The 23808-nt window shown below is 48.3% G+C and overlaps 1 protein-coding gene across 1 annotated transcript; it reads right to left on the bottom strand.

The window, feature by feature from the left end:
- Window positions 1-6731: 6731 nt before the first annotated feature.
- Window positions 6732-18410, bottom strand: LOC100191302 (uncharacterized). The gene is made up of 8 exons (NM_001136736.1): window positions 18143-18410; window positions 16794-16842; window positions 15813-15976; window positions 10475-10512; window positions 7954-8066; window positions 7704-7817; window positions 7279-7617; window positions 6732-7169 (listed from the first exon to the last, which is right to left on the bottom strand). The coding sequence occupies exons 1-8, from the start codon at window positions 18307-18309 to the stop codon at window positions 7086-7088; spliced, it is 1068 nt and encodes a 355-aa protein (NP_001130208.1). The 5' UTR covers window positions 18310-18410; the 3' UTR covers window positions 6732-7085.
- Between the last annotated feature and the right edge of the window lie 5398 nt (window positions 18411-23808).

Genomic DNA, 23808 nt, shown 5'->3' with positions numbered 1-23808 from the left:
CTCCAGTCGACAAGGCCAAAGTGACCGCAGTCACTTCGCCGCTCCACTGACCGACCTGACAGGAATACAGCGTCGTCTGCCCTGCTCCGACTGCCGTGCCACTCGCCAGAGTGAGGTCGACAGCGGCTAAGTCCAGCCTCGGGCGACATAGGAAGCTCCGCCTCGCCCGACCCCAGGGCTCAGCCCCCGTCTCGGCCTCGGAAGATGGACTCCGCCTCACCCGACCCCAGGGCTCGGACTCAACCACGACCCGGAAGATGACGAACTCCGCCTCGCCTGACCCCAGGGCTCGGACTCAGCCTCGGCTCCGGAAGACGACGAACTCTGCCTCGCCCGACCCCAGGGCTCGGACTCAGCCTCGGCTCCGGAAGACGACGAACTTCGCCTCGCCCGACCCCAGGGCTCGGACTCGGCCTCGGCTTCGGAAGACGATGGACTCCGCCTCGCCCGACCCCAGGGCTCGGACTCAACCACGACCTTGGAGGAATCGCCACCTCGCCCGAACTCGGGTCCAGACCGGCCACGTCGCCAGGGGGGCCATCATTACCCTACCCCTAGCTAGCTCAGGCTACGGGGAACAAGACCGGCGTCCCATCTGGCTCGCCCCGGTAAACAAGTAATGATGACGCCCCGCATGCTCCATGACGACGGCGGCTCTCAGCCCCTTACGGAAGCAAGGAGACGTCAGCAAGGATTCGACAGCCCCGACAGCTGTACTTCCACAGGGCCCGAGCGCTCCTCCGACGGCCACGACATCACATGAACAGGGTGCCACAACCTCTCCGACCGCCACGACGGCATGTACTTAGGGCTCTAGCTCCTCTCTGCTAGACACATTAGCACACTGCTACACCCCCCATTGTACACCTGGATCCTCTCCTTACGCCTATAAAAGGAAGGTCCAGGGCTCTCGTACGAGGGGGTTGGCCGCGCGGGAGAACGGGTCGGCGCATAAGGCCCTCGCTCTCTCTCGCCCACTCCCGCGCGAACGCTTGTAACCCCCTACTGCAAGCGCATCCAGCCGCCCTAGGCGCAGGACAACACGAAGGCCGCGGTTTCCCCTCGCTGTTCTCCCCCTTTGTGTCCCATCTCGCGCCAAACCATCTGGGCTGGGGCACGCAGCGACAATTTACTCGTCGGTCCAGGGACCCTCCGGGGTCAAAACGCCGACAATTGGCGCGCCAGGTAGGGGCCTGCTGCGTGTTGACGAACAGCCTCCCGTCAAGCTCTAGATGGGTAGTCCCCAGCAACCTTTCCAACCCGGGACGACGCTCCGTTTTGGGAGTCTCAAGTTCATGTCTCTCGACGGCAGCTACGACATGATACTCCTTCTTCCGCCGCGCGACGACGACAATGCAGCCGTTAGCCCGCCCGCCGGCGGCGGAATCGACGACGTCTTCCCCACGTGGCGGAAGAGCAACATTCAGTTCTGTCCCGTCGCCTCCCCCACCGACGGAGGAGGAGGCGGGGCAGGCATGGCCAAGCAGGAGGCGGCACCTCGTTGGCTGTCGAGCAAGTCGACGACGCCGGCGCCCCAGTGGGAGACACGTCGGGCGTTGACCTCGTGTTGGAGACGAAGGCGAGCGTCGTTTCCCCGCAACACGCCAACATCGAGCTGATGGATGACGCCAGCACGCTCGCGAAGGGCTTGCTGGGCGTCGCCCTCGTACCTGAGACAACGGTGCAGTCCGCCCCTGACGCGACTTCGTCACCACCCGTCGATCAAGAGGTATCGTCCGTTTCCCATCCCACGCCTTTCAGATTCAGCTTCGATCCACCAAGCGACCCCGCTTCGGTGGAGGCTTTCGCAGAGGCACGTCCAAACCCTCCAGGGTACCATGTGTGGTCACCTTGGGACAGACTGGCGGCCGTCTCGACCTGCGGGCCCTCGGGTTCCGAGGAAGATGACGAGTCCGACTCCGGTTGGGATTTCTCCGGGCTTGGTAACCCTAGTACCATGCGGGACTTCATGACCGCATGTGACTACTGCCTCTCCGATTGTTCCGATGGTAGCCACAGCCTCGGCGACGAGGACTGTGGCCCAAGTCGCGAATGTTTCCACGTCGATCTAGGGGGTCTCAGTGAAGGTAACCATCCTGGTATGCCGGAGAACGGTGATCCCCCTAGGCCTGCGCCTCGCGTTGACATCCTTCGGGAGCTAGCTGTGGTCCCAGTCCCTGCGGGGGGTCAGGACGCACAGCTCGATCAAATCCGCGAGATGCAGGCCAGGCTCGACGAGGAGGCAGGAACACTTGCGCAGCCTCGGCTAAACCTCGGATAAGAGTGGGGAGGCCGAGCTCCGGCCGGAGAAGCGCGTCATCTGGCCCAGGACGTCCAGCACCGCATCACCGATGATACCAGGCCAAGGCTGTCCCGGCTTCTAGTGGGGTCGGCCAGAGCCTGGCTGCAGCTGCAATACTACTCCGAGCAATGCCGGAACCCTCCACCACCGAGGGGCGGTGTATCCAGGGAGAGCTCAAGAACCTCCTGGAAGATGTCACGGTCCGACGGGCCGAAAGCTCTGCCTCCCGAAGGCAGGGGTACCCCCCAGAGCATCGCGCCACGACTTCCGGATTCATGCGAGAAGCCTCGGTCCACACCGGGCGCACGCGCAACACGGCGCCTGCGGCCCCGGGTCGCCTCGGCAACGAGCACCACCACCGCAACCGTCGAGCCCACCTCGACGAAAGGGTGCGCCGAGGCTACCACCCCAGGCGTGGGGGACGCTACGACAGCGGGGAGGATCAGAGCCCCTCGCCCGAACCGCCCGGTCCACAGGCTTTCAGCCGGGCCATACGACGGGCATCGTTTCGGACCCGGTTCCAAACCCCAACTACCATCACAAAGTACTCGGGGGAGACGAGGCCGGAACTGTGGCTCGCGGACTACCGACTGGCCTGCCAGCTGGGTGGAACGGACGATGACAACCTCATCATCCGCAACCTCCCCCTGTTCCTCTCCGACACCGCTCGAGCCTGGCTTGAGCATCTGCCTCCGGGGCAGATCTCCAACTGGGACGACCTGGTCCAAGCCTTCGCTGGCAACTTCCAGGGCACGTACGTGCGCCCTGGGAACTCCTGGGATCTTCGAAGCTGTCGCCAGCAGCCGGGAGTCTCTCTGGGACTACATCCGGCGATTCTCGAAGCAGCGCACCGAGCTGCCCAACATCACCGACTCCGATGTCATCGGCGCGTTCCTCGCCGGCACCACCTGCCGCGACCTGGTGAGCAAGCTGGGTCGCAAGACCCCCACCAGGGCGAGCGAGCTGATGGACATCGCCACCAAGTTCGCCTCTGGCCAGGAGGCGGTTGAGGCCATCTTCCGGAAGGACAAGCAGCCCCAGGGCCGCCAGCCGGAAGACGTCCCCGAGGCATCCGCTCAGCGCGGCACCAAGAAGAAGAACAAGAAGAAGTCGCAAGCAAAACTCGACGCCGCCGACGCGGACCTTGTCGCCGTCGCTGAGTACAAGAACCCTCGGAAAACTTCTGGAGGTGCCAATCTCTTCGACAAGATGCTCAAGGAGCCGTGCCCCTATCATCAGGGGCCCGTCAAGCACACCCTTGAGGAGTGTGTCATGCTTCGGCGCCACTTTCACCAGGCCGAGCCACCGGCGGAAGGTGGCAGGGCCCATAACAACGACAAGAAGGAGGACCAGAAGGCAGAGGAGTTTCCCGAGGTCCACGACTGCTTCATGATCTACGCTGAGGACCTTCAAAATGATCTAGATCCTAAGACCATGGCAGAGTGCAGTAAGCGCTCAGATTGGATCAAATGGATGGCAGCAATTGAAGCGGAGTTAGCCTCGCTTTACAAAAGAGAAGTTTTCTCTGCTGTAATACCTACACCACGTGATATCTTCCCTGTGGGATATAAGTGGGTTTTCATTCGGAAACGAAATGAAAATGGTGAGGTAGTGAGATACAAAGCAAGGCTAGTAGCACAAGGGTTTACGCAAAGACCCGGCGTTGATTTCAACGAAACTTATTCACCAGTCATGAGTGCAATAACATTCTGATATTTAATATCTTTGGCAGTACAAAATCATCTATCTTTGCAGTTGATGGACGTAGTGACCGCATATCTCTATGGGTCACTGGATTCTGATATATACATGAAAGTTCCTGATGGAATAGATATACCAAATCCAAAGGCAAAGCGCAACATGTATTGTGTAAAGTTGCAGAAGTCATTATATGGCTTAAAACAATCGGGCAGAATGTGGTACAACCGATTGAGTGAATTCCTTTTGCGTAAGAGATACACAAAAAATGATGATTGCCCGTGCGTCTTCATCAAAAGATCCAAAGTGGGATTCTGTATTATATCAGTTTATGTTGATGACCTAAACATCATAGGAAATAAACTTGATATTGATGAAGCACGTCATCATTTAACGACGGAATTTGAGATGAAGGATTTGGGTAAAACCAAATTTTGCTTAGGTCTACAACTTGAGCATTTACCTTCTGGAATCCTTGTACATCAAAGTACATATACCCAAAAGGTATTGGAAAAATTCAATATGCATATGTCTTATCCTTCAAAGACTCCTATGGTGGTCAGATCTTTGGATTTAGAGAAAGATCCATTCAGACCACGGGATGATGAAGAACAGATATTGGGACCGGAGTTCCCATATCTCAGTGCTATTGGTGCATTGATGTATCTTGCTAATAATACCCGGCCAGATATTGCTTTTGCAGTAAATTTGTTAGCAAGGCACAGTTCTGCTCCAACGAAACGACACTGGGTTGGCATTAAGAATATTTTCCGATACCTAAATGGCACAAAGGATCTAGGACTCTTTTACAAGAGAAGTAATGATCCTAGTTTAATTGGGTATACAGATGTTGGCTATTTATCTGATCCCCACAATGGCCGATCGCAAACAGGATTCGTATTCTTACAAGGTGGAACTGTCATATCGTGGAAATCGTCTAAGCAGACTTTGGTGACCACGTCCACCAACCATTCTGAAATAATTGCATTATTTGAAGCATCACGTGAATGTGTATGGCTTCGTAGAATGGTGAATCATATACTCACAACTTGTGGTATTGGTTCTCTTAACTCACCAACTATTATCTATGAAGATAATTCAGCTTGTGTTGTTCAGATGGATACAGGTTATATCAAGAGTAATATCAATAAGCATATTTCTCCTAAATTGTTTTATCCCCATGAACTTCAAGAAAAAGGAGATATAAACATCTTGCAAACAAAGTCTTGTGATAATCTTGCTGATTTATTCACAAAGTCTCTATCATACTCTACATTTCAGAAATGTGTTGAGAGGATTGGTATGAGAAGACTTAAGTGCTTGCAAGGTTCAGGGGGAGTAATTCTCCGTGATATATAACCTGTATTAAGCCATCATATTACACTCTTTTCTTTGTATGAGTTTTGCCTTACTAAGATTTTCTCATTCAAAGTTTTTAACGAGGTAATATCAACAAAGCTATATGCTTCATCATTGATTTTCCCCACAGGGGTTTTTATACATGATGATTACAAGCATATTTTCTTTTGGAGACTATGTGAGATTATTCTCATTATCCAAAAGATATTATGTACTCTTTATTTTTCCCACAGGGGTTTTTAGGAGATAAGACAAATTGCAGATGATCAAACGGTTTTGGGTTGATCAAGGGGAGTGTTACAAAATAATGTACATATGATCAAAACCCATCCAATCGTCCATTTTACAGTTATTTAATCCAAGGGTCAGATGCCCTTTGTACACATCTATATATAGGGAGATCTCTGCAATAAACAGACAACTTAGTCATTTGTCTCATTCTCTTTTTGTCTCTCTACTGATTCACCACTGAGTACTGTAAGAGATTGCAACACAAACCTTGGGAGATTGAACGCCGCCGGTGGCTTTGCTGGTGAATTTTGCAACTGGCGTCAAGCTTGCTTGGTGCCTTCGTGTGTGGTTCGGTTCCTGCTGACATCCCGCCCCAAGGAACTGACATTAGCCTAGCCACTGACTAAATAGTGTGCTTTGGCTGTATAGTCCACGGTACATTAAGTTCATGTATCTTCTGTATATAATTTTGGTAAAAAAAACTGACTGTTTCTTTTATCTATTGTTTCTGAATTCAATGAACAACTTAATGCGAGGTGTCCGTTTGAACCTTTTTAAAAGTTACCCTCTCGGGTTTACTATTAGTTTTTGTTTAGGACTAACAGCGACACGGTCTCCAAAATATAAATTTGACTGATGTTTTTTTATTAAAATATAAATAAACTTTTAATTTATTTATATTTTTATAAAAGTACTAGGTAAGATAAATCTGTGCATGTAAACATTAGGTTTCAAAACTAAATAACAAAATAGCTATTTATAGTCAAAAATTTTTAAGTTTAATTTAAATCTTGTCCAAAACGACAATTAATAGTATAGTACACTGGAGGGAGTTTTTATTTTATTTTACGAAAAGGGGGATCCAAACTTTACATATTGCTGGAAATTTGTACACATCTTGTGTTTCGTGCACCAGGTATTATTAGGGATGTAATGAATCACGATCTAAATATTTCTTCATAAAATATTAAATTCATAAATAAATTTTAGTTAAAAAATAAATAGAAATAGAACCGATCTTAATCTGATCCAATCATTTAATTTTATAGTGTAAAATTTGGAGATTCCTTCTCAGATGCGATCAGATATCTCAAAAACAGACGCTCCGTATGAACATCAAGTGCAGAACTCCAAAACATTTAAGTTGAAAAATCACCAGCAACAAAGAAAAATCATTAATCAACTGTTAGCAGCACGTAGTACCGCTTTAAGTTCGAAAATCTCGGTACATCATCAATAAGGAATAGATTTCTTTTGATGAGTTAGGCAGATGCTTAATAAGCTTTACAGCCGACTTATTACTTTTTGCACGACCCAGCAACAATTCTAGGACCTGACTGAAGCCAGTGGCAGGATATATGATATATATCCAACATGGGCTGAGAGGGCCTGATGCTGAATGGAGCCGCGGTCATACCCTTCTACCCGCCCTGCCTACAAAAAAAAAACACAACTTCCCAAAGCCTACAAAAATAGCAGTTGAAAACGACCATCCTCAGTCTGATATCCTCATCTCTACTCCTAGCACATCCTTCACAACCTCGTAAGTCACAAATGCAATGGCAATTGAGGGCACCACCTGGAGGCAAAACAAGGGCAGGATGTAAAAATTATTGACACAACTCTAGAAACAAACAATTTGCCAGCCGAAGGTTGTTTCAGTTCTAAACTTTCTGTTAGAGGATTACCTTGACTGAGTTCGGCACAAGACCCTTGTACAGAGCACCAACGCCTTCATGACGAACAGTCTTCCTGAATGCATCGATCATGCCATTGTACTGGAGTGCTTCTTTGCCTTGCCCAGTAACAATAGAGTCAGCATGGCTCCAACCAACCATCTGCATTCTTCTCCTGATGACATCAAGAGGGTATGCAACAGTCTGCCCAATGGTTCCCGCCACAGCTCCACACCCAAGCCTTGTAACTACGTGCAGCTCGTTGTCATTTGCAAGGCCAAATGAATTTGTCTGGAGTAGCCAGTCTTTGAGGGACTCATATACAGCGAAGTTGAGACCAACATATGGAACCTTCATGAAGATAACCAATCATAAAGTGATAAGTACTCATCAGCAAGATCATAACAGAATAGGTTAATAGTTACAAAAGAACCTACAACTCCGATTACAGATGGAAGCCACCCTTTGTATAGAGCACGAAAGCCTTCTTCACGGTAGACTGTACCCAGTGCATGAAACATACCACGGTACTGGTAGGGAGATTTGTCTGTCTGTATACACAAGTTCAAAGTCAACACAAAACATAAAACAAAATGGAATACAAGTCCAAATTGACTAAGAGATATAGATTAGCAATTTAGGGTGTCAATTTTATGGTGCTTGAACGCATTAAAAATCATGCGGTACCTGAACAGTGATCCTTCCCCTAACCATATCCATCGGGTAAGTAGCAGACATAGCTATGATACCAGCACATGCTCCAGCTCCAAGGCGCAAGAGCGGAGTAAGCTGAGCATCCTCTGTAAAACATACAAATGTTGTTGATTACAGAAACTTCTATCAATTTCATATGATAATGCTATTAAACATGGACCCAATTATTCTATGTAAAGCTCATGCATGCGAGAGAGAAAATTGTACCAAAAAGTACAACACGATTTGCAACTGGTAAAATCATTGTGAGGTGAAATTATATTAGAAAAGGTCGACCTATGGGGGCAAGACCACCCCACGCAGGTCGAGAAAACTCTTGAACCTCTGTCGCACCATGTCGAGAGGGGGGATCTCCCGGCCGAGTGGCGGAGTGCACCCGCCCTAGTCCTCAGTCGAGGAGTAGGCTTAGGTGTTTGTCTGGCCCTCCGAATGAACACAAGAACAGAAGGGTTTAGAGTTGTACATCAGTTGTATTGCTTGAGAGCTTGGGAGTCGTCAGTGTGAATCGACCTCTGCTACGGAGCAAGTGCTCTCCCTTTTATAATCCAAGGGAGGCACATTACAAGGGAGTTCAAGCCCCGTCACGTGGGCCTAGGAGTATTTACAATATGGAACAGGAAACGCCGGATAAGACTAACAACGCTAGATCTTCCTGAGTGTGTATCCCTTCTTGGTCATCACGCAGGCTCATGATATCCTATCCTCCTGCTTCATCTTCATCGGAGTACGTGTGCAGCCCTTGCGGTAAGTTGCGGCATAGTCTGGTACGCTGTCGTGCGTAGATGTGGGTGGTGTCGTCTCGTCTCCTCCGTATGTCCCTTCATGCCTCGGTAACGCACGAAGCACAGTGAAAGTCATAATGAAAGGCGCCCAAACGGCGCATTGGGTCAATGTTCTTGCCTCGGTAACGTGTGGGTAACAGTAAAATCCGCACGTTTCAGACTTGGCGCGTCACGTCAGAGGCTTTCATCAGGCATCGTCTGGTGGCTTACGCCAGGTGCGTCTGGCCACGCGTCGATACAAGACATCTGCCTAGACAAGGGCCAGGCTCGGGAATAAGCGATGGCATGGCATTCCCAGGCCTTCCCTGATCGTGGGCTCGAACCGCACCCAAGGGGGTCGAGGCCTCGACCGCACTGGTCCGGATACGTGGCGACACCAAACCTCACTTGGCCTGAAGTCCGAATGGTATTTTATGGATCCAGAGCCACTTAGAAGGCTCAGTTTTGCAGCCAGAGAGTGTCTGCTTCTCCAGGGTTTTGTGCTCCCTCCGGACCCATTTCTCCAGGGATCAGACGGACCCAGAAGGAGATCTAGGTCCCATTTGCAGGATCACAGATCTATAGCTAAAGTTGTTGATTCCTCCCTTTATGGGGCTTGACGGAGATGGTGATGCAACCCAGGGGACGAGCCTGGCCTGGCCACGACTCCATATGGTGGGCCTTAGCCCTGCGTTGGGCTGGTTGCTCGTGAAAACTTCAATGGTGGCCACCAAGGTCTCACCTTGACATAGCAAAAGTGAGTACCCCATATTCAGGGTACCGGCACACCCTGCCACCAATACAGACCGACCCTGTAGACCTGTGAGAATGACCACGACCAGGGCTGGGTCTTAGACTTGTGCTATAGCGTGAGACGGACGGGGAGATTTTTTAACCACAACCTAAAATTCGCTCCACGAGGAGTGCTACTTAGACCACCTACCTAACCAACTCAACTAGAGGCCCTTTCATGCGGAAACTTTTGGACCATGTGTAATCTGAAAACATCAATACATGAAAACAACATGTGCCTCACAAAGTTGCAAATGATATCCATCAAACTGAACATTCAGCGCCAGTTTTCAGGCACAGCATGTACACTCAGCAAACTAGCAAAAGACATGGAATGCCGACAGTTACACATAGGCATGATGCTAGTGTTCTACCCATATGTCCCCTCTGTATATGTACTGAAAGTCTAAAAACAAATATTAGGTTAACTAGATTTCATTTACTTATTTGACAAGTCATAAAGAAAGAACATGAGTAGCAGACTTTAGTCTAAAAGTTGACGAGCAACCAAACACATAAGGTTTTTGGCCTTGATATGTGGCAAGGGTGACAGAGTAGGCCAACAAATGAAATATGCATGTCACAAGTTAAGTAATAAAATTTTCTAGACGCATGTAGTTCATTCAATAGAAACCCCAATTCCTGAATTAGGGAGATCGCCAAATCCTACACCCCTTCTTGAAAACATTTGCAACAAGAACAAAAATGATTAGGAGTTTAAGTAAAACCAAGATTTTATGCAATATGATGAGCTAACAACTGAAAACAAGTATACACAGGTTTGAGAAAAACAAATTTTGTAGAATATCATGACAATATTCACTTGAAAATAAATGAGTCTGCAGGAAAACTAAGTTGGGCAGTAACATAATAGCAAAAGGGATAAAAGGCTTTTTGTTGGTGTTGTTATTGTTGTTGTAACATAATAGCAAAAGGCATACCTTCACCAGTCTGTTGACGGTAGGCCCACAGAATTCCCCTGTAAAAACAAATAGAGAAAGGCAACAAAAATCAATTATAGCTTTGCATGACACTGAGAATCTATACTACTATATTAAGTCTGCAAGGGGTAGCTTGCCACCCTTGATTATGCCTCGCGTGAATCTCGACCGTCCATCTTACCAATCAAATCAGCACCATCCGTCTGTGCGCCCCGCACCTCCCACTGCCCGATCCGCCAAGAACCATTGTCCCCGTCCCCCAGCCCGAGCCGCTACCCACCCCTTCCGACGCACCCGCCATCGCCACCGTTCCCCACCACTACCCCCGCACGCACGCCGCCGGCTCCGCTTGCAACCCCGCTCCCCCGTTCCCCACCACTACGCGGTGCTGGATCTCAGCCTCCCACGTTGCCGTGCCCTCGTTCCCCACCACTCCGTAGTTTATAAAGCTTGATGCTAACGTTAGTTTATTGGTTTGCTTCTTCACAAAAAAGAATTATTAGTTTGCTTGCTGTTTAAATACATGAACATTATTGAGGAGTAACTTCAAATTTCATCTGTATTAAAATGATCCTTGGTTAGAAATATTGGATCATGGCTCTATACTATCTTTGTTTACATTCTCCTTCAATGTGTTGCTGCTAAGATTAATAAGCAATTAATAAGCATGAGGTGTTTCTCCTGAGATGCATAGATTATATGAGCAGATGCAAGTGACAACCCATTGGAAGGTAACGAGTTTGTGCTATATAGAATCATTTAGTATAGGTCTATAAATTTCTATGTGCAATTTTTCCTTTTATATATTATTACCTTTATAGAATTTATTCTCACCACGTTTCATGGATATAGATTTCAGTATGTTGCTGCCAAGATTAATAAACGTGAGGATTTCTGATGCATAGGGTTATATACGAGAGCAGATACAGGTGATACCCATTTTTAAAGGTAACATGTCTATGGAGAAAAAATATATAGACTCATTTTCTATATGTGATTTTCCATTTTTATATTGTTATATTCAATGGAATTTGTTCTCACCACATTTCCTTTATATAGATCAAAATATTCTATGGCAATGCCTACAACAAAAGTGTTAGCTCATCAATGTAAAATTATTCAAGCACTTGGCATTCTAAACAGTGTCCTCATTTTTTAGTTTAGTTGGATGATATGTACATTTATGCTGCATTATTGAAGCTGCCTACGATTTTAGATCTACCATTTGCCACTGCCGTGCTGTTCATGCTTCATACCATGCTTCAATTGTGATGTACTTTAAATAGATTGTTGCATGCTAGATGCCAAGAAATGCAGCAAGAAAGTTATTCTGAAAAATTGCTACATTTTTTTGCCAGTTTCATGTCCCGTGAGTGCATAAACATAATGCAGAACATGCAACATTAATAGAGGTAGTGTTGCTACCTCGCCAATCTAATGCTCACCATCCCCTGTAGTGCTAATTTGGGATACCTTGCCCAAACGAGCATATGAGTTCATGGTATTCTAATGTCTCCCAACTAAGTACTTGAGGTCATGGGTATTCTAACGCTTCACTCAGAAATGCATGACAAACCCATTTCCTGCTCTATCATTGGATAAAGACATCTTTGTTTTCTTCTTAGAAATCATATATTCCACTATCTTTTTTTACTTTGCTCGCTCGATGAAGGATAGGTCTGGCACAGTGGTGACAAGCCTTCTCATTGAGCGAAGACCGTCCTGGGTTCGATGTAGCCTTTCTGCAAAATGCAGGGGTAAGGCTTTCCTTTGAAGGATAGGTCTGGCACAGTGGTGACAAGCCTTCTCATTGAGCGAAGACCGTCTTGGGTTCGATGTAGCCTTTCTGCAAACTGCAGGGGTAAGGCTTTCCTTGGTTATTCTTTCTCTAGACTCATGCAGGAGCCGCAATCATTTGGTTTATCCTTTTGCTCACCCTATGATTCACATAATGCTATTGCCATAAGAAAATGTGCTTCATGCCATAGTAGTATGTCATATATATAATTTATTTATTTTCTTAAAAGATAATATATCTCTACTCCTTTAAAGCACAACTTTCATGCAGGTGTGGGTGAGAAACTGGTTTTCTCCGTCACGCACGTACGCTTAGGGGTGGTAATGAGCTCTAGATTTTACACTACAAACTTTAAGGATCAAATCGGTTTAGGATCGGGCCCTATTCCTATTCATTTCTAAACTAAAATTATTTAAGGGTCCTAAATTTTTGTTAAGGGACATTTGGATCGTGGTCCATTACCACCCCTACGTACGCTTTCATAATAAGCCGTCTGTGTCGCATGTCCACAACAACCCAGACGTGTCCTCCTGTCTCTCGTGTCTCGCGTCACCGACACCGCAGTGAGAGTAGAAGCAACAACCCCGCAGTGAGAGGAAAACATTCTTATTTGGCTGGTAAATATTTATTTGTTTTCAATGTAGTTTGCTAGATAATTGAAAAATATTTTGTTTTTTTCATCCGACTGTTTTGGAGATGGTAGCTGTTATTACACATGACAAGAAGAATGATTCACGGCATACTTGTGTGTTCCTTGAATCAAAGAACAAATAAATAAAATGTAGTAAAGGGCATTGCCTTCTCCATTTTCTTGTAGATTTTCATCTCAGGATGGGTAATACCTCTTCTAGGTTTCCTTTTGCATTTTCTTCTGGATTTTCATCACAGAATGTCCCTAATCCCCCTCTGGATTCCTTTTTTCTTCTAGGTTTTCATCACAGGATGGGTCTAATCAGTCATATGGCACAGCAAACCCAGGTTTGGCTAGAATCGCTATACATTCTGAACTTATCTTTAGGCATTTAGGCAATGGTAGCTAGTGGAGGCTAAGTGTGGTTTTGAATGTTTGAAACCAGATGTTTGATCAATATTATTATGACAACAACTTTGACGAACTGCAAGTTAATTTTGCTTCTAGCAATTGAATTGTTGTCTACCTGCCAAAATTATAGCTCGACCTCTATTTCTTAGGTACATTTAATGTGTGGCCTTTATTTTTGTCTTTTTTAATTACCAATGACTACTTTATGACAAAAGACTGAAATTCTGGTGTTGTTGTTTGTGTTCTGTAGCAACCCAGCTTATTTTTTTTCTTTCAATATTTTCCACAGGACAACTTGGATAATGGACAACCAAAGATTTTCCACTAAAATAAAGTATGGTTCTGGGTCTTCATATCCAAGTAAACAAAAATGGATCGGCAACCCAAGTAAAGAGTGCCCAAAGTGCAATCATGCCATTGATAATTATATTTCCACTTTTCATTATATGCCATTTCCGTTTCTCTGTAATCAAGCATGGTTAGGAATAAATAAAAAAAACGATATATGAGCAATTGCCAAAGATTAACAGTTTGCATATCTTAAGGAGTTCGTCAACATTTTTATAAAATTGGAATAAATGTCTAAGGTTATAATTATATTTGTCACTTTACCTGCCTTACTTTTGAGCCAGCTCATGGCCAACTTATATGTTAGTACACCTATTGTATTTCTAAAATGCTTTGATTTTTGCAGATACAGTATGGGCCTTTAGCTATGAATATTCCTTTTAAAGGTTCTATTAAAGTGTGGTCAGCTGCAAAGTCTGTGAGGTTCTATTGAAGTGTGATCAGCTCATGACTGTTTTCTTGTTGCAGGTTGTTCACCAGTGGCCCGATTTGCTTAAAGGTGTAAAATTTGATCCTTCTAACCAAGAATTAATCTGGCACTTATTGGCAAAACATGGAAAATCTGGCAAAAAACCCCCCATCCGTTCATTGACGAGTTCATTCCAACAGTTGAAGAAGATGAAGGCATCTGGTACACTCATCGACAGAAACTTCCAGGTACTTCTATCTTCTTTCTGAAAGATTGTGGGATTTTCAGGATTAAGGTTCGTAGCTATAAACTTTTGTTTCAGATTAGATCAAATTTGAAAATCTACAGTTTACAACTATGTCAAGTGCTTATCTTTGTTAGTAATTTGTTGTCCTGTGGGATTCTTTTGTTGATCACACCCTATGATGGCCTGCGTTTAGCCTAGGAAAACTTCAGGTAGGGAAAATTACTTATTTTAGTTTTCGTTTAGTTTTTCACCATGTCGCTATGCAACAATTGACGGCCTGTACAACTCTTGAATTGTAGCTGCCATCTTTGAAATAGACATTTAACATTCTGGTTGGAACACTCTTTCTTTGGTACTCCACTTGTTTTTCAACATTCAGGAGTCATCTCTATTCATTTTAGGTGTTAAGCAAAATGGAAGTGTATCACATTTCTTCCACAGAACATTTAAGGCCTACAACACTGGGACTAGGAAGTGTCCATTGGCACAACACAGGCAAGACTATTTTCTTCTAGAAGATAATAAGAAGATTTGGTGGGCTTAGCTTGATGGCAGCAATGTTGGTTTTGTGTTTGTACATGATGGCAGCACTAGTGTTTCCCCCTTATGTTGCTCCTCTTCAGGTCTCTATGGATGACATTGCCCCGATGATAAGATGAATGACCGCTATGAAAACATGGGGTGCACAACATCGAATGATTTCATTTGTAGTTTGCCATGTGTTTTGACAGATTAGTCCATGCGGCGGAGGCTAGACAACATGCACAAGAGGTTGAGGCTGTTGGAGCAACAAATGGAGACGCTGGAGGCCCAAATTGGCAAAACCACCGACAATGTGCTGATTTTTATCTATTACTTTTCTTTAAAACATGTATACAAAATGTCCCATCCCTGTTTACTGCGCAAACATGTTCAACGGAATGCAACATAATCAATGCTTTTATAATTAAGTTTTTAATCTAAATTCTAAAATATTTGGTTCTGTATTGGTGGTTGGCAAAGAATATGTATTGTTCGTTTTTATGTAATCATTGTGCACTAACATTTCATTGAATATTTGTGTGTCGTCGCAATGCACATGCATTGTACTATATACATTATATGTGAGTTTTCTTACACTTGAGATTCTGAAATTATTAGTTATGACAAATCCAATATTGTTGTTCCATGAAATTTGTTGGGAGAGAGATGGAAATTATGGTCATCAACAGCTCTAGCACACAGAGTGTGCATTGAACTAAGGATTAGTTCCTATATAATGGCACATTGGCACTAACATTTTTATGCATTTTAATGCACCCGTAGCAACGCACGGGCATAGACCTAGTAGATCAATAGAAGAGTAAAGAAAGGATCAAAGGAAATGCTTCTAACCAAGCTCAGGATAAAACAGTAATCATGCAATGCAACCGAGAAAATGTCTGCAAACTATAAACAGTAGGCAAGTGGTAGCAGAACAGGACAACTTAAGAGTAATTGCAAAAAAGGGCATACTTTGACGCCTGCTCGTAGCTAAAAAACTTCACGGCAGAATTTGGAACAATCCTTGCACAATTGGTACCATTGCCCTTGAAAAGTCCACGGAGGCCCTCTGTTCTCCAGATATACTTGAGACCCTGAACAGTACCATTGTACTTGATGCTGTGCGGATTTTGAACCTGAGTAACCAATGCAAGGTAAGTGAGAGGTCAATTCCATGTAGCTTGGACCCATTTTCCGCACAAACTACACCAAACACTATGGGCAGTGTTACCAATTGCTGAACTAGGGTTGAGGAACAGATGAGATATCTTTAATGACTCAACATTATATCTCACAGGACACAGTGCTCCACAATTCAAGCAAGTCAACCTATGTGCAGTTGTGCAGGCAGGGCTACTTTACTTGTGTTAACAATAAAAGACAGGTCTTGCATTAGAATAGATAGAGCAAATTAGACAGAGTAAATTAGATACATTAACACAGAAAAGAATCAATTTGCATCCTATCTCCAGCTATGCTACTACTAAAAACACTGGTACCACAATAATTGGGAAAGATTACATGCAATAAATTTCTACAACTATCTAGCCCTTCAATGCAATCATGATTGTGGAGGAACTGCCCACAAAAGGTTGTTAACTTGTTATATATAGCAGTGCTCAGTTAACTAAATTAGAGACATTAAAAAAACTAGAAAAATCCATTAACCCCATTATTTAGTACTATGACACCTAAGGCCTTGTTTGGGATAGCTCCGGCTCCAAAAAAATTGGTGGAGTTAGTGGAGCATGTCATTAGGTGCTCCAGAAAATCGTGGAGCTAGCGCTATAAGCCTTTAGAATACATTTAAATAAGTCATTCCGTTTATTATTTAGATTAAAAATATTTTAAAAACTATTTAAATTGATATTATAAACTACAACTCCACACTGGAGCTGGAACCTGGAGCCATCCCAAACACCCCCTAAAAACCCATCAGAGCATGAAATTCACCTGAAGCAATATTTTCAATCGTTCAAGTGGAGCAACAGCAGTACGAGACCTGTGCAAAATACAAATAAAGTAGTTTAGAGCACACAGAGACACCAATAATTGATCTTGACAGATAGTATGTTTAATTTACAAGCCAAAATGAAGCACATCAAAGAGCAAAAGACCATTTCACCAACATATCATTAAGCTATTCCTAGTTTCCATCTGTGTTTTCAGTATGCATAATTTGAAAATGACCAAAACGAATTAAACAAAATATAGTTAAAGCTCTGACTTCAGCTGACTATTAAAACATAATTTGGCTAGTCCTAGCAAAGGAAGACAAGATCAAGTCACCATAGTCTTGTACCAATAAAGTGTATTAAATAAAGTAAACGCTGGTAGGCCTTCAGTGTTGGTGATGTAGATGATGGCAGGGATGACAAATGACAACAGGAAGAACAGTATACTACTCAAAAAAGCTGAATATATCTAAACTAATACCAATTAGTTAAGGTGGCTGGATAGAGACATCAACAGCAAAATTCTGATGCATGAAGTCAGTGGCGAATCGTTCCTTTTCAGGTGGATCTGTTGGTTATTACAGAGCACTGACCAAACCAGAAAGATAGGTCATTATGTCACAGATTTACAATTTCCTTCGCAGAAGCAAATTCATCCCCTGGTCAGGGGACTCTGTGCAGAACACTGGACGCATCGCCTAGCAATTTATTTAACAGCAATATTGAGAAGGAACAAAACGCACAATTAAAAAGGTGAAAAGGGGACCAATATGGCAACTGGCAAAGACGCATATGCATTATTTTTTGGGGAATGGAATCCTGTCCAGAGAATTAATAATAGATCAACCAAAACTGGAGCATCCCCTGGCAAATGGTTTGAATCAGTGGAGAAGAATCTCGCCCAGTGTCGAGGTATTTCCTCATGTGGCTTCTCAGCGAATCAAACCAAGGGACCAGTCAACGGACCGAGATCTGAGTGGTGGCTCGCGTGCAGGGTTTAAGACCGGTGCGAATCCAACCCAGATCACACGGGCGGCGCCCAACGATCGGGCATAAAGCTGAGAGAAGCCAGGCCAAGCACGCACACCCCGTGCCAAGCATCACGGAAACCCCCAATTCCCTGTACCAGGAGCCTGAGAACACCTACACGGATCGAAACTCTGGGTAGCCTACGACAACAAAATCCCCAGGAAGCCGAACCCAATCAGGGTAGACCAACGGAGTGGCAGACGCACGTGAGGACAAATCGAAGCCCAGGAGGTCTGGAGGAGCGGGACGGTGACGACTGACGACGAGAGACAGAGGATCGGGGCAGGGGTGGAGGCGAGCCAAGAGAAGGGGACTCACACTCCGCCTGCTACGCCGCCGGCGACGAGCGACTTGCAGATGGTGAGGATCTGGTGGCCGGGCGCCTTGACGCCCTCGCGCGCGAGCTTGGCCTCCTCCGCCAGGTTGACGATGGTGGTGACGGCCGTGTCGCCCCTGCTCTTGCCCACCACGTCCTCCGATGCCATATCCCCCCGCCCGCGCTGCCCAGGAGGAGGTTGGCGGAGGACGCCAAGTCGGGCCGGGGTTTTGGCGGCGGTGGCGGCGGGAGGGGGTGGGAGCGCGTTCGTGCGTGCGTGTGCGGTGTGGAGGAGCGACAAGGGGGAGGCGGGTGAATAAAAAGCAACTGCTGGGGCGGGGGTTTGATCACGGACGCGATTAGCCCTCCCTGCTTTAGCGCCGGAAAACGCTAGTACGTGTGCACGCCAGCGGGGTCACGGAAAGAGTGATGATAGTAAGGTGGGGCCGGCGTACAGCGAGACGGGACCAGGGTGGAGTGATTCGTGGGGGTGAGCCGGAGCGAGGAGAGGGGCCCGTACGTCAGTGGCACGCGTGGATTAGCGAGGGCGTCATCAGGAGGTTAACGGAAACCTAGATCCGTCAGGGGCAGGGACGGCGGCGTGGCTCCGCCGGGCCTGCTGGGCTCTTCTCACTCATCGATGGTGATGCCGGCCCTCTCCGCGTTCTTTTTGTTGAGAAACGCTAACGAAGGATTACGTGGTCAAATATTAAATATGGCTATGAGCCTATCACATCTCTACTACTTATTAAAGCATCTCCAACAATATCTCAAACTAGTGCCTCAAATTGAAATATGAGGCTCTACACAGGAAAAACTACTCCAACAGTGCCCTATTTCATAAATTTTTGTCAAAAAAATATAGGGCACCCTCTCAAGTGACTCAAATATACTACACTGTAGTGGGCTGCCCTATAATCTAGATTTGGGGCTTTACTGTTGGAGCGAGATATTTTGTTGGTGCCCTAAATTCTATAAAATATACTTATTTTCAAATTATAGGGCATTTTTATATGTCACGTTGTTGGAGATGCTCTTAAGGCAGTAATGGGTAGGCTGTGATTCCGTGTTCTGCTATTCTCATTCCCCCCTCATTCTCCCCTCTCCGCAAAGTCCATTATCATTCCCGGCTATCATTCCGTGTTCTGTCATTCTCATTATCCCTCTCCACACTGTCTTTCTCATTCTCCCCTCCCCGCAAATCTCATTCACATTCCTACGTGCATCCACGCCTAGCTAAAATTAAATTAAAAAAACACGCAAAGCCCATTCCCAGTTGTCATTCTGTGTTCTGCCATTCTCATTACCCCCTCCCCACACTGTCTTTCTCATTCCCCTCTCCCCGCAAATCTCATTCTCATTCCTACGTGCATCGACCTCTCAAGCAAATGTGCTCGTAGCTACCACTACACCACATGTGTGTTTATGTCAATATCTGTTACAGTAAAAATATCTACTACATCTCTCACAAAGCTCACATGTGTTTATGTCAATTTCTTTTGTTTGAATAATGTTTTCAACTTAAATTCTTTTTTATATGTGTGACATTTATTCTCCGTAATATTTTTTCCATGGATCTGACTTGTGAGTCATTTTCATAAACCAACGCCAAAGATGAATCCATGTTTCTTACTTGGAAACCCCGAACAAACACCACTGGCAGGAGGCGCTCGCGTTGGCGTCGCTCATCGACGATGAGAAGAAGCTTTGCGACTGACAGTTCGACCTCTGGAAGCAGTACTACGTGGCCACATGTGTTGCTGTGTTCGGCAAGCTCCGGTGCAGCCACCGCTTGGACGCGGTCCAGAGCGGCTGCACCGTGCTGTCCATCTTCAAATAGGGGGACCTCATGGTCGTCGCCAACGCCGACGACTATCGGGTTGTTATGGGCACCGCATCCGACAACGGCGTCGTCACACCGTCCAGCTCATCATCCACCTGAAGCTCAACCTCCCACATAAGTCACTACTGACCGAGCATGAATTCTTGTGCGCTGGGACGACGGCCGTTGCTGACGTTGTGTGAGTGTCCTCGAACAAGATTTATGTAGAGGAGTAACACATCCGGTGGTAAAACGGCTAGGTGTACTACCTCGCTGATGAGCCCGGGGTGCACTTCGTTTGGCAGCCTAGCCAACAGTCATCGGTACTCGTCATGTCGTGCGTGTTCGACGACTACTATATCAAGGACTATGGCGTCATCTTGGCACCAGAGGTGACGCAGAGGAGGACCGGCAGCAATGATCACTCGCCATCGTCGTGGTAGCTTTTGTGCCGGCCTGCCTTTAATTCTCTTCTCAAACACATATACTTGCTTTTTTGTTTAAGCAAGCGTGTATGGTGGTGCGTACCTGATGACTGACAATGTACGAGGGAACTTCTACCGGCAGGTGTGACACGTGCTCTTCAATGATGAGACCATGCAAATCGTGGTTGTCGGCGTTTCGAGACCGGGGGGTCCCTGGGCCGACGAGTGAAATGTCGCCGCGTGCCCCAGCCCAGATGGGTCGACGCGAGGCCGAGCGCGAAGGAGGGAAGAAAGGCTGCCGGAGACGGGCGTGAGAGAGGTGGGAATCCCGCGGCCTTCGTGTTCGTCCCGCGCCCAGGTCGGGTGCGCTTGCAGTAGGGGGTTACAAGCGTCCACGCGGGAGAGGGAGCGAGCGGCCTCACGCGAGCGCCTGTCCCGTCCTCGTCCCCGCGCGGCCAACCCTCTATAAGAGGGCCCTGGTCCTTCCTTTTATAGGCGTAAGGAGAGGATCCAGGTGTACAATGGGGGGTGTAGCAGAGTGCTACGCGTCTAGCGGAGGAGAGCTAGCGCCCTAAGTACATGCCGTCGTGGCAAACGGAGAGGTTTTGGCACCCGGTTCGTGTGGTATCGTGGCCGTCGGAGGAGCGCTGGAGCCTGGCGGAAGGACAGCTGTCAGGGCTGTCGAGTCCTTGCTGACGTCCTCTTGCTTCCGTAAGAGGGATGAGAGCCGCCATCGTCATAGAGCGTGCGGGGCGCCATCATTGCTTGTCTGGCGGAGCGAGCCAGATGGGACGCCGGTCTTGTTTACCGTAGCCTGAGCCAGCTTGGGGTAGGGTAATGATGGCGCCTCCTGTTGACGTGGTCGGCCCGCGCCCTAGGTTGGGCGATGTGGAGGCTCCTCCGAGGTCGAGGTCGAGTCTGTCTTCCGTGGCCGAAGTTGAGTCCGAGCCCCTGGGTCGGGCGAGGCGGAGACCGTCGGCTAAAGCCAGGGCTGAGTCCGAGCCCTGGGGTCGGGCGAAGCGGAGTTCGCCGTCTTCTGGGGCTGAGCCCGAGTCCGAGCCCTGGGTCGGGCGGAGCGGAGTTCGCCGTCTTCTGGGGCTGAGCCCGAGTCCGAGCCCTGGGTCGGGCGGAGCGGAGTTCGTCGTCTTCTGGGGCTGAGCCCAAGTCCGAGCCCTGGGTCGGGCAGAGCGGAGTTCGTCGTCTTCTGGGGCTGAGCCCAAGTCCGAGCCCTGGGTCGGGCAGAGCGGAGTTCGCCGTCTTCCAGGGCTGAGCCCAAGTCCGAGCCCTGGGTCGGGCGGAGCGGAGTTCGCCGTCTTCCGGGGCTGAGCCCAAGTCCGAGCCCTGGGTCGGGCGGAGCCGAGTTCGCCGTCTTCCGAGGCTGAGCCCAAGTCCAAGCCCTGGGTCGGGCGAAGCGGAGCTTCCTATGGTGCCTGAGGCCGGGCCTGACTGCCTGTCAGCCTCACTCTGTCGAGCGGCACAGCAGTCGGAGCGGCGCAGGCGGCGCTGTCCTTCTGTCAGGCCGGTCAGTGGAGCGGCAAAGCGACTGCGGTCACTTCGGCTCTGTCGACTGGAGGACGTGCGTCAGGATAAAGGTGTCAGGCCACCTTTGCATTAAATGCTCCTGCGATCTGGTCGGTTGGCGCGGCGATTTGGTCAGGGTTGCTTCTCGGCGAAGACAGGGCCTCGGGCGAGACGGAGATCCTCCGGGGTCGGCTGTCCTTGTCCGAGGCTAGGCTCGGGCGAGGCGTGATCGAGTCCCTCGAATGGACCGATCCCTGACTTAATCACACCCATCAGGCCTTTGCAGCTTTATGTTGATGGGGGTTACCAGCTGAGAATTAGGAGTCTTGAGGGTACCCCTAATTATGGTCCCCGACAGTAGCCCCTGAGCCTCGAAGGGAGTGTTAACACTCGCTTGGAGGCTTTTGTCGCACTTTTTTGTAAGGGGACCAGCCTTTCTCGGTTGCGTTTTGTTCCGGTGGGTACGCTCGAGCGCACCCGCCGGGTGTAGCCCCCGAGGCCTCAGAGGAGTGGTTTGACTCCTTCGAGGTCTTAATGCCTCGCGCAATGCTTCAGCTGGTCTGGTCGTTCCCTCATGCGAGCTGGCCGTAGCCCGGGTGCACGGTCGGGTTCCAAGTTCTCGGGCTGGTATGTTGACGCTGTCAACGGTTTGGCCGGAGCCGGGTTTGCGAGAGCAGCCCCCGAGCCTCTGCACAGGGCGAGAGGACGATCAGGGACAGACTCGACTTTTTACATACGCCCCTACGTCGCCTTTCCGCAAGGAGGAGGGGGGAAGCGCCATGTTGCCCTCGGTGGGCGCCGAACATGGTGTCTCCGGTGAGCTGCTGGCGGGTAATCCAAGCAGACGTCCGTGCCCCATTTGTTAGGGGTCGGCTAGAGGCCCAGAGGCGCGCCCAAAAGTACCTGCGGGTGATCTGCCGGACCCGGTCCCCTATCGACGGGGTCCGAGGGCTCGATGCCTCCCTCTGATGGGATTCCGTTACAAGATCGTTCCCGCTGGTCTCGGAAATGTCCTAGGGTACCTCGGGAGCGTAACCCGAGCCTTGGTTATGTATCGAACGTACCCATGGTCATCCCTCGCTCTGCGTCTGAGGCGGCTGTGAACCCTTCGAGGGCCAGCCTACGAACCCCTGATCAGTAGTGGGCGTGGAGCCCGAGTGGCCTGAGGCAGCCGTTGAACCCTTCCGAGGGTCCGGCCTTCGAACCTCTGACCAGTAGTGGGTGTGGAGCCCACGTGCTCTGAGGCGGCTATTGAACCCCTTCGAGGGGCCAGCCTTCGAACCTCTGATCAGTAGGGAGGCTCGGAGCCTGTTTCCTTCACGGAGAAGGATCCTTTTCGGGGTATCCCCCCCTTTCCCGGTCCCTATTGTAAGAGAGAGAAAGAGGAAAAAGGAAAAGGATACGAAATCGAATGACGTGGCGTACCTTTTTTGACGCGGTCATTATGGCGAAGGTGAAGCGTCGCTCGCTTCTCCTGCCAGAGACGCCGCCTGTCCCGCCGCGGAGTTAATGCGATGGGGCGAGCGGTCTGTGGGGCGGTCGTTGCGCGTACGCGAGCCGTTCGAGGAACGGTCGTTTCGCCTCGGGTTTTTGAATCCCGCGGCGGGTCCGGGCGAAACGTTGAACGGGTCTCGCCTTGGTCTTTATATACTCGGGGGAGGGTCTGGCGACGGTCCTTTGCTCCACTTCTCGCCTCCTTCTTAGGTTTTCGCAACCTGAGAGGTTTAGCCGGAGAAAAGGAAACCGCCCACCCAGTCCTTTCCGCCGCCACCCCCTTTGCTCGGCGATGGCCGACCGGGTGACCGTCATCTCACCGCGCGATCCATGGCCCTTCTCCACAGTCACAGCGGAGGACCTGGAGGATCTTGTTGTCGAGGGTTTACTTCGCCCTCTCTCTGAT

Source organism: Zea mays, chromosome 6, assembly GCF_902167145.1.
Source record: "Zea mays cultivar B73 chromosome 6, Zm-B73-REFERENCE-NAM-5.0, whole genome shotgun sequence".
In the NCBI taxonomy this organism is placed as follows: Eukaryota; Viridiplantae; Streptophyta; class Magnoliopsida; order Poales; family Poaceae; genus Zea; species Zea mays.
Note: the sequence above shows the minus strand (reverse complement) of the source record. Positions and strands in the feature narration are given on the sequence as shown.